The 10,930-nt window shown below is 42.5% G+C and overlaps 1 protein-coding gene across 2 annotated transcripts in view; it reads right to left on the bottom strand.

The window, feature by feature from the left end:
- Positions 1-3,615: 3,615 nt before the first annotated feature.
- The window catches only part of LOC135509538 (fibrous sheath-interacting protein 2-like), a 9,569-nt gene continuing 2,254 nt past the window's right edge, over positions 3,616-10,930 (bottom strand). Inside the window, exons 1-7 of one of the 2 annotated variants that reach the window (XM_064930275.1) lie at positions 7,754-7,838; positions 7,367-7,429; positions 7,033-7,194; positions 6,635-6,724; positions 6,316-6,434; positions 5,999-6,149; positions 3,616-5,871 (exon numbers count right to left, since the gene is read on the bottom strand). In XM_064930275.1, coding sequence (XP_064786347.1) covers positions 5,380-5,871; positions 5,999-6,149; positions 6,316-6,434; positions 6,635-6,724; positions 7,033-7,194; positions 7,367-7,429; positions 7,754-7,786 — 1,110 coding nt within the window. In that variant the 5' untranslated portion in view covers positions 7,787-7,838 and the 3' untranslated portion in view covers positions 3,616-5,379. Of the gene's footprint in view, positions 5,872-5,998; positions 6,150-6,315; positions 6,435-6,634; positions 6,725-7,032; positions 7,195-7,366; positions 7,430-7,753; positions 7,839-10,930 lie in introns of those variants that run through there. The other variant, XM_064930276.1, reaches the window with a different exon arrangement.

Here is a 10,930-nt window from a genome sequence, read left to right as displayed (position 1 = left end):
TCTAAAGTTTCGGAACTCTAGGTCTGACGGTTCTTTTTTAGCTCGAACAAAGCTAACTATTGGAGGCACTGTCAGTCTCTACACACCCCAATACGTCCCTCCATCCAAGTTGTGTATCTGTGTGATTTATTTTTCCTTTGAATTTTTATGGGAAAAATGACTGATTTACAGTTCATGGGGGTTGTCTAATCACACATATGAAGTTTTGGACAGATCTGATTTTTTTAACCCTTCCAAACAGCCCCTGAGTCACCAATTATGGCACTTCCGGTTGGCACAGGAAGCTATAAATACACACATGTCTTGACTGACATAGAAACCTAGGGAATCCTGAGTTTTAAGTCTTTAAGTTGAGAATTGACTGATCTACACAGGGTTGAATAATGCAGAGGCCTCGGCACCTTTCGAGGTGATGTACATCCAAATACCTTTTGGGTCAATCTAACCACTTCCGGTTGCTCCAGGAAGCTTAGAATCGACACAGGTAGACCTCATAGTGGTCTGATGGAATGTCATAGAAGACAGGTTCATACAGCATTCATAACCCATAAAGACCCCAGGTTGTATTTAGGGGAGCAGGCAATGTATTCCTATGGGGAGAGAAGTCAATGCACACTGTTTTTTTGTAAACACCTTCTTTTAACTGTGAAAGGTTAATGCCACACAGTCAAGGTTAGGCTTGCACAGATCGGGAGGACCTTAGGAACAGTCCTGTGTTTGAATTGTCCTTCTAAACCTAACGGTTCCGCCGCTGTCACCCAAAATCCAATGACATTGTGGTGCAGGCATCATTGTGGGCCTATTTTTCTCATGGTCGCTGCGCTCAGACCGAGCGAGCTACGGTCAAGAGGGGCACCTCGTTGGACTCGGCACGGCCTTGGGATTATGTTTATGCCATTGCCTGCTCTCTGTGTCTTTAAACACCACGCTTTGTCACTCCATCCTTGCTGTGTGTGTGTGTGAGAGCTTTTCTTTGACATCTGTTGGGAAAAATGACTGATTTACAGTTCATGGGGGTTGTCTAATCACACAGATGAAGTTTTGGACAGATCTGATTTTTTTAACCCTTCCAAACAGCCCCTGAGTCACCAATTATGGCACTTCCGGTTGGCACAGGAAGCTATAAATACACACATGTCTTGACTGACATAGAAACCTAGGGAATCCTGAGTTTTAAGTCTTTAAGTTGAGAATTGACTGATCTACACAGGGTTGAATAATGCAGAGGCCTCGGCACCTTTCGAGGTGATGTACATCCAAATACCTTTTGGGTCAATTTAACCACTTCCGGTTGCTCCAGGAAGCTTAGAATCGACACAGGTAGACCTCATAGTGGTCTGATGGAATGTCATAGAAGACAGGTTCATACAGCATTCATAACCCATAAAGACCCCAGGTTGTATTTAGGGGAGCAGGCAATGTATTCCTATGGGGAGAGAAGTCAATGCACACTGTTTTTTTGTAAACACCTTCTTTTAACTGTGAAAGGTTAATGCCACACAGTCAAGGTTAGGCTTGCACAGATCGGGAGGACCTTAGGAACAGTCCTGTGTTTGAATTGTCCTTCTAAACCTAACGGTTCCGCCGCTGTCACCCAAAATCAAATGACATTGTGGTGCAGGCTTCATTGTGGGCCTATTTTTCTCATGGTCGCTGCGCTCAGACCGAGTGAGCTACGGTCAAGCGGGGCACCTCGTTGGACTCGGCCCTGCCTTGGGATTATGTTTATGCCATTGCCTGCTCTCTGTGTCTTTAAACACCACGCTTTGTCACTCCATCCTTGCTGTGTGTGTGTGTGTGAGAGCTTTTCTTTGACATCTGTTGGGAAAAATGACTGATTTACAGTTCATGGGGGTTGTCTAATCACACATATGAAGTTTTGGACAGATCTGATTTTTTTAACCCTTCCAAACAGCCCCTGAGACACCAATTATGGCACTTCCGGTTGGCACAGGAAGCTATAAATAAACTCATATCCTCATTGGGGTATGCCTTTACAGAATCCTGAGTTTTAAGTCTTTACGTTAAGAACTGAGTTATTTACGGAGGGTTTAGTGAGTGTGTGTTATTTCAGAAAATCATAGAAAATCACAGAAATGTCGCAGAGCTCCGCAGCACATTTTAAAAATACTCGTATGAACACCCTGCAACTGGATCTGTAACCGTTGAAAAAAAAAAACACCTATATCTGAACATCACGATCTGGTCAACGTACGATTTCTCGTAAATGACGATAGATAAATGGCCGATTTTTTTTATTGACACCGGAGGCTCCTTGACTTTGACGTGAAGTGAAAAAATCTTTTCTCTATTTTCATTTTGGACCTTTAATCCCAGAAATATGGCCATAACTCAAAAACCGTTGAGGCCTAGACGCCATCTTGTTCGGGGCCATCTTCCCATAATGCCAAACCTACGCTCACCAAGTTTCGGCTTCGAAATATTTTCGGTTTCCGAGATATGGCACGTCGTGATTCGTGATGTTTTGTCCAATAGCAATATGATTGCTTATGCCCTCTTGTGGGATATTTCGGCATTGCGCAAAAATGGGCTAAAATTTGTTTATTTTATTAAACGAAAACCGAATGTCCGACAAAGTTCATTTGATGACTTCCCGGTAGGTCTGGCCCTACCGCTCGGCCCGACGCCGTCCCCGAATTTCTAAAATGTTTTCGGACGTCTAGTAAGGGACCGTACAGTTCCAATAGGGACTTTCTCACTAACTATACGGTGATTGTCGAAATGTTCCCTTAATGTATGTTAGGTCAGCGCCAAGTCACAGAAAAACATACAGCCATTTTCCAGCCAAAGAGAGGAGTCACAAAAAGCAGAAATAGAGATCAAATTCATCACTAACCTTTGATGATCTTCATCAGATGGCACTCATAGGACTTCATGTTACACAATACATGTATGTTTTGTTCGATAAAGTTCATATTTATATCCAATATCCAGTTCATATTTATATCCATCTCAGTTTACATTGGCGCGTTATGTTCAATAATGTTGTGCCTCAAAAATATTCGGCGAATTTGCAGAGAGCCACCTCAATTTACAGAAATACTCATCATAATCTTTGATAAAAGATACAAGTGTTATGCACAGAATTAAATATATACTTCTCCTTAATGCAACCGCTGTGTCAGATTTCAAAAAAGCTTTACGGAAGAAGCACACCATGCAATAATCTGAGTACAGCGCTCAGAAACAAAAACAAGCCATACAGATACCCATGTTGTGGAGACAGTAAAAGTCAGAAATAGCGTTATAAATATTCACTTACCTTTGATGATCTTCATCAGAATGCACTCCCAGGAATCCCAGTTCCACAATAATTGTTTGTTTTGTTCGATAAAGTTCATCTTTAAGTCCAAATACCTCCTTTTTGTTAGTGAGTTTATTTCACCAATCGAAATTCACAAGGCGCGGTCAAGTCCAGATGAAAGTCCAGACGAAAAGTCAAAACAGTTCTATTACAGTTCGTAGAATCATGTCAAACGATGTATAGAATCAATCTTTAGGATGTTTTTATCATAAATCTTCAATAATGTTTCAACCGGACAATTCCTTTGTCTTCAGAAATGAAAAGGAACGCAGCTCGCTGTCACGGCCGCGTGCATGACTTAGCTCATGGCCTTCTGCCAGAACACTTAGTCAAACAGCTCTTAGTCGCTCCCCCTTCATAGTAGAAGCCTGAAACATGGTTCTAAAGACTGTTGACATCTAGTGGAAGCCTTAGTAAGTGCAATATGACCCCATTTACACTGAATAGTAGAAAGGCAATGAGTTGAAAAACTACAAACCTCAGCTTCCCCACTTCCTGGTTGGATTATTCTAAGGTTTTCGCCTGCCATATGAGTTATGTTATACTCACAGACATCATTCAAACAGTTTTAGAAACGTCAGAGTGTTTTCTATCCAAATCTACAAATACTATGCATGTATTAGCCTCTGGGCCTGAGTAGCAGGCAGTTTACTCTAGGCACACTTTTCATCCGAATGTGAAAATACTGCCCCCTATCCCAAACAGGATCAACTGAACATGTGGCTAACAGAAATGGAATAATGTGTCCCTGAACAAAAAGGGGGTTCAAAATCAAAAGTATTTTCCAGTTCTTGATGTGAGATGTTAACCCACTCTTCCACCAAGGCACCTGCAAGTTCCCAGACATTTCTGAGGGGGGAGGCGCCGGCCCTAGCCCTCACCCTCCGATCCAACAGGTCCCAGACGTGCTCAATGGGATTGAGATACGGGCTCTTCGCTGGCCATGGCAGAACACGGACATTCCTGTCTTGCAGGAAATCATGCACAGAACAAGCAGTATGGCTTGTGGCATTGTCATGCTGAAGGGTCATGTCAGGTTGAGCCTGCAGGAAGGATACCACATGAGGGAGGAGGTTGTCTTCCCTGTAACGCACAGTGTTGAGACCGCCTGCAATGACAACAAGCTCAGTCCGATGATGCTGTGACACATCGCCCAAGACCATGACGAACCCTCCACCTCGATACCGCTCCAGAGTACAGGCCTCGGTGTAACGCTCATTCCTTCAACGATAAACGCAAATCCGACCATCACCCCTGGTGAAAGAAAACCATGACTCGTCAGTGAGGAGTACTTTTTGACAGTCCTGTCTGGTCCAGCGATGGTGGGTTTGTGCCCATTGGCGATTTTGTTGCCGGTTTCCTTACAACAGGCCTACAAGCCCTCAGTCCAGCCTCTCTCAGCCTATTGCGGACAAACTGAGCACTGATGGAGGGATTGTGCATTCCTGGTGTAACTCGGGCAACTGTTGTTGCCATCCTGTACCTGTCCCGCAGGTGTGATGTTCGGATGTACCAATCCTGTGCAGGTGTTGTTACACAAGGTCTGCCACTGTGAGGACAATCAGCTGTCCGTCCTGTCTCCCTGTAGCGCTGTCTTAGGCGTCTCAAAGTATGGACATTGCAATTTATTGCCCTGGCCACATCTGCGGTCCTCATGCTTCCTTGCAGCATGCCGAAGGCACGTTCATGCAGATGAGCAGAAACCCTGGGCATCTTTCTTTTGGTGTTAGTAGAAAGGTTAGTATAAAGGCCTCTTTAGTTTCCTAAGTTTTCATAACTGTGACCTTAATTGCCTATCATCCGTAAGCTGTTAGTGTCTTAACGACCGTTCCACAGATGCATGTTCATTAATGGGAAACAGTGTTTATACCCTTTAAAATGAAGATCTGTGAAGTTATTTGGATTTATATGAATTATCTTTGAAAGACAGGGTCCTGAAAAAGGGAAGTTTCTTTTTTTGCTGAGTGTACTTTTTCGACCCTGCACTGTGAATGATTACACCGTGTGTTCAATAAAGACATGAAAAAGTATCATTGTTTGTCTATTGTTGTGACTTAGATGAAGATCAGATAACATTTTATGACCAATTTACGCAGAAGTCCAGGTAATTCCAAAGGGTTCACATACTTTTTCTTGCCACAGTACTTGGATATGGATTTCCCAGTAGATGGGAGACAGGGAAGCAGTAATATGTCTACAGCCCCCAAAGAGTGAAAGCTGGGAACATATTCATGACCAAAATGACCTACCACTGACGGGCTAGCTGAATGTGGCTCGCAGGTTATCACAGAAGACAAGGTTCCAGAGTGATCAGAGTCACTGCGAGGTCTTTCAGTTGGTGGTCTGGCAGAAAGTGGTCTGGTAGTTTGTGGTCTGGCAATATGTGGTCTGGCAGTATGTAGCCTAGCAACCTCGAGGTTCTCAGTCGAGATGTGACTGGAAAGAGTATCCATCGAGGAGGTGGAGTGTCTGAAGGGAGAGTCCATTCCCAGAGGTGTGTGTGTCTCCATGCCGAGGGGTCTCCAATCTCCCATCTGGCTACCAGGCTAAGAGAGACGGGTGAGAAAGAGAGGCAAATGGATGAAGATACCAACAGAAACACTGAGGTCCTACTGCTGCTTAAGCAACTGTGAGTTGATATCAGCCCTAGGAGTGCCGCTGTTCCATCCTTACCTGTCCAATCACCGACCAGCGGATTCGGCGCTCCAGGCGCAGCTCCCTGCACACTTCTCTTTCCAGCTCCTTAAGCCTGAGGCGTCGTTTCACATCCCAAGCCAGTTCGGCCAAGTGAAGGTTCTTCCCCTCTTCCATTTCACTCTGAAACCTTCACATACAAGGGAACATAAAACATGACTTACCTTAATTTTTCTTCAACTCAAACTGTCCACCATATCTATATCTTAAATTATTGCTAGATAGGTCAACGTGATTCCACACCTTTGCTTATGTTTTTTTAACAAATTTCAGTAAAAGATTCTAAAAACACTCACGTGTTCTTGAAGTAGTTTCTTCCCTTGGCAATGAGCCAATCTCTAATATCCGTCAGTGAGATGTAGGACGGAACCTCCCCTTGCTGCTGCAAGACTAGGAACTGCTTCAAAAGCATTTTCTGAGAGAGAGAGAGATTAATTTGCACCCTTGCCTTCCTCAAGTTTTTCCTGGTCTTGTGACGTGATCAGAAAACCCTATCCCGATCCATGAGCGACAGCAAGTTACATACACAGTTGAAATAAAACGCATGGAAAGGTGTCTTACAATATAGCATTTGTGTTTTTATAATTGTACATCTAGAAAGCAGACCACTCTAACCTGCTGGGCACAGCACTGCTTCTCCCACAGCAACTGAACTGACTTGATGTAGCTACTGTAGCGATTGTACTCTTTACACGTACACAGCACCTGAAAGGGAGGAGCCACAAAAGAGCCATTTTTAGAGGAAGTTCATGTGTACAAACACCCAATCCCAAATCTACCTCTAACCGAAACCCCAATATTGATTGATTTTGCCTTTATTTAACCAGGTAAGACATTAAGAACACATTATATTTTACAACCTGCACTAACAATGACCATATGTAGATTTGGATTTGGCAAAAAAATGGCAAACATTTCACCGAGCCATCATACTGCTTACACCTGTCCAATTTTCTCAGTTCCATTTTAGTGTCACTTTTAGATTTTGGAAAGAAAAGGGAGGTCTGCCTTGCCTTCTCATTTGAGGTGATGAGGCCTTGCTTCACCAGCCGCTTCTTCCTTTCCGGATGGCGGAAAAAACTCTTCAGGTGTTTGTCGTGGAGGCAGTTATAACTAACATCTATGACTCTCATGTTGGGGTCCAACAGGTCAAACCCTGGGGTCTCCTGATGGAGCTGTGGATTGTGTTTTAACAAATGTCAGGGCAATGGATACTACAGTGGGAATGGTTTTGGAATTAGGACTGGAAATGGAAGGAAGTAATTAAAAATATATAATTAGGTAACATTTAATTTGAAAGAAATTGAGGATCTCAGATCATTTGGAATGTCATACTATCACACTAACCTTCTCCCCCAGCTTTCCTCTGAAGAATACAGGGAATGTCCTTTCTGGGGCTTCCTGTAACCCCTACAAAGACAGAGACAATCATGACAAAACGTTTTAGACGTGGGGTTTTGGTAAGGAGTTTGATAGTAGACCCCATCCCTGTCACTTGGTTTGCAATAATTCCACGTTGTTGAATCAAGCTTATCTCTAAAACAAATTAGTTTGATCCATTTACATTGTTAAACTATTCTTAAACTAGTCAACTAGCCATAGGCCTACATGATGACTGATTCTGTAGGCTACATATTCATCTCATAGTCTTTCATCGTCCATCTTTAGAATTATACAAATGTGAAGCGACATTAATATGAAGAACGAACAAAGCATTATCCTAGGCCTACTTACATTTTCTTCTTCTTTGCCCGCACTTTTTGACATAGTAGGTGTATTGACTAATATTGTAAACAAGTGATGTCATAACTGAAACTTGATTATCCTGTGTCTCCAGAAAAGGTATGCCGATGCCCTCAAGTAAACGTCCGCTATCTGATAGACCTATGTTGTTGTACTGATATAAACACTATGAAAGGATATTGTAGCCTTAACCTACTGATATAGTCTACAGGCTTATTTATGGTGTGCCCGCTCCATAAAGCACACCTCCAGTTGTGCCTGGGCTTGCTGCAACACGTGCACTCTGTTGCCAAGACTTCCACAGAATCATACCTCAACCCTAAAATGTGATCCACGTGTATTCGATGTCGAAATTGTCAGTCATTTGCAGTGATGGATTTAAAGCATTACCACGACTACGTCTATATTATTCAATTATTGCACCCACACTGCTTGGGCTGCCAACGAGCATCTGCATAGCAAAGGGCTAAAATAAAAGACAGTTCTATTGCTGATGCAGATCGCACTGCAAGTCCTGCCTCTCCCATCTCCTCATTGGTTTATAGAAGCAGGTACCAACATGCCATCTCCTCATTGGTTATACCCACATGGGTGACTGAAAAACCAAAGAGGTCAGTGGCAGTAAGGCACCTAATTTATGAAAGTTGCCAATCGCAATATAGAATCAAGAGAAGAAAAGGCATGGAAGGAGGAGAGATGACAAGAAATGATTCGGTTGACTGTTTTATGTGTGGATTAATTGGTGGCGTAAAGGACCTTGGTTCACACAGGGTCATGTTTGGCGAGTCAGTGGACAAGTATTCTGCCTCTATTGTATTGAGTTTTGGAGAAAATGGGGGTCGTATTAGCAGTAACTGCAAAAAGTTACTGTGAAACCAAGGTAAATGGCAGTAACTGAACTTACTGCCTTTTATTTTGGTTTCAACCTGCCCTTGGCTGCAGTTACTGCGTTTTACCTTTGTATCATATCATTCTATTCTGATAGTGATGCAATCGAACCTGGATGACACTGACTGACAGCTACACACACATATACATTGCTAATCTAGGGATACAACACCATGGCACAGCATTCCCGGGGGGAAATGATGGTAGAACTTGCTCTGAAACGCCGACATCCATACACTGGTAGGAACTAGCTGGCTAAGTACATCTGACATCAAAATAGATTAGCTAGCTAGCATAGACTAACAATGCTCTCTGCTCTCATAAGAGATCTGCAATTGATACTAACATCAATCTACTAGCCATATAATCAATTATATTCTGAAATTTCATCTGCTGGTTTCTTTGAATCAGTACACCATACACACGATTTCTAGCCAGTGACAGCCACCAAGCTAAAACTGACGCGCCCCTAAAAACTTCAAAACCTACCTAGCATTAGCATGAAGCAATAGACTTGTGCTACATGTTCCCATAAGAGACGATCAACAGTTTATACTAGCTTCAATCTATTATACCTGGATTTAATATTATCCTTTTTAGTTGTATTCTGACATTCAATGGGTTATTTGAATCTGTAACGTTACACCACACACACGATCTTTAGCCAGCTGACGGTCAGTTGGACGTGCACCCCATACTGAATTGTCAAAAGCCACGCACACTCTTTTTCCGGATGAGCGCACACACAGCATTGCTAGCTCATTAATAATATATCCTCTCACATGTTTAGGGTTTCTGGTTTTCTTTTATATTCCAGTATTGCGTGACTGTCCTGGTCAGGGAAGTTAAAATCACAAATTGTATCCATCACCTTTGTTGGTGGCATATGTAATTAGTACAACAAGCTTTGACATGCCAAACGTATGTTCAAAGTGTCTGCTTCAGTGCCATCTTTACATGAATGCGGAAAAACTGTTTTGCATGACTTCCACCAATCCCTGTGGCCAAGATGATTAGTATCAATGCGGATCAAAATTGCCATGTGAGGGTGTATTAGACAGTACAACCATGTCAATACTAGGTTTTATTCCTGTCAATGTCCATCCATGCAATATTTTTGTATTTGTAAATAAAAATGAAAATGTAAGAGCCTTTTTGGGAGCAGGTATGAAATTAATAGATGAACTGAGTTTTGACAGTGAAAATTATTAAGATAATGTTTGCACAAGATAAAATCAACATTGATTATATCCTATATTATAGAATAACTGAAAAGGATTATGATCATATGTTTTTCACACCAGAAAATGTCACTATTAATTATTATCATCCATGACAGATTAGAATCATTAGGATGCATGTCCCTGATTATTTGCTATATTTATTTCAGTTGATTTTGAGGGCCACATTTCAACAAAGTGAACTGAAGTCACAGTTTCAACACTATTTGAAGAAATAGAGAACCAGTGGGTGGTCTCTGACTCATTAGACATCAGACTATCAGAAGATAAATAAATTGTCAATGATGATGATGATGAGGATTATCATCCACCTTCAGAGTTGGATGTTCCAGCACAAGTAGCAGCTGAGCCTGTGGACACAACTCCAGAACACCTATCAAATAAGAAATCCAAGATTCCACCAATGGGTAAGCCATGTGGTCCCAAATGCACGAGATAATGTACTCAGAATATTTCAGAGGTTAAGGCGAATGGAAATATGGGAAAATTAATGGGAGATTAATTATAAGGAGAAGAGGACATGGATCTTCCACATGGTGGCACTGCAATCTAAGAAAAATGTTGTAGTTGGTGCTGACAGTCGACGCGGCAGGTCGTTTTTCTGTACCATCTTCTAAACCAGAGCGCTTCTGCACAACAGGTGTGCAAAGTGTTTTTTCTGACAACATTGGGCTACCACCTCAAAAATGACAGGTTGATTGTCACAATGATGGGCAAGTCAATCACAACCAAACTGATTCCACCAAAGGATCAGAGGGGAAAGAAAGCTTCAGCGAGCAAATTGAACATGAATCCAATCCTGCAACACATTGAGTCCTTACATCCCCAAATCAGGCACTACAGACGAGAGCATGCCCCACATCGCCTCTACCTCCCTAGTGACGTCAATATTCGGTTCATGCATAATGACTACAAGGAGAAGAACAAAGATGCCAGCTGCGGTTACGAAACCTATCGCAAGGCGGTAAAGGGAAGGAACATCAGCTTTGTGAAGCTTGGAGAGGAGGAGTGCGAGCTCTGTTTGGTGCAGAGTCATCAT

Source organism: Oncorhynchus masou, chromosome 22 (assembly GCF_036934945.1).
Source record: "Oncorhynchus masou masou isolate Uvic2021 chromosome 22, UVic_Omas_1.1, whole genome shotgun sequence".
NCBI classification, from domain to species: Eukaryota; Metazoa; Chordata; class Actinopteri; order Salmoniformes; family Salmonidae; genus Oncorhynchus; species Oncorhynchus masou.
This window is presented reverse-complemented; position numbering and strand designations above follow the sequence as displayed.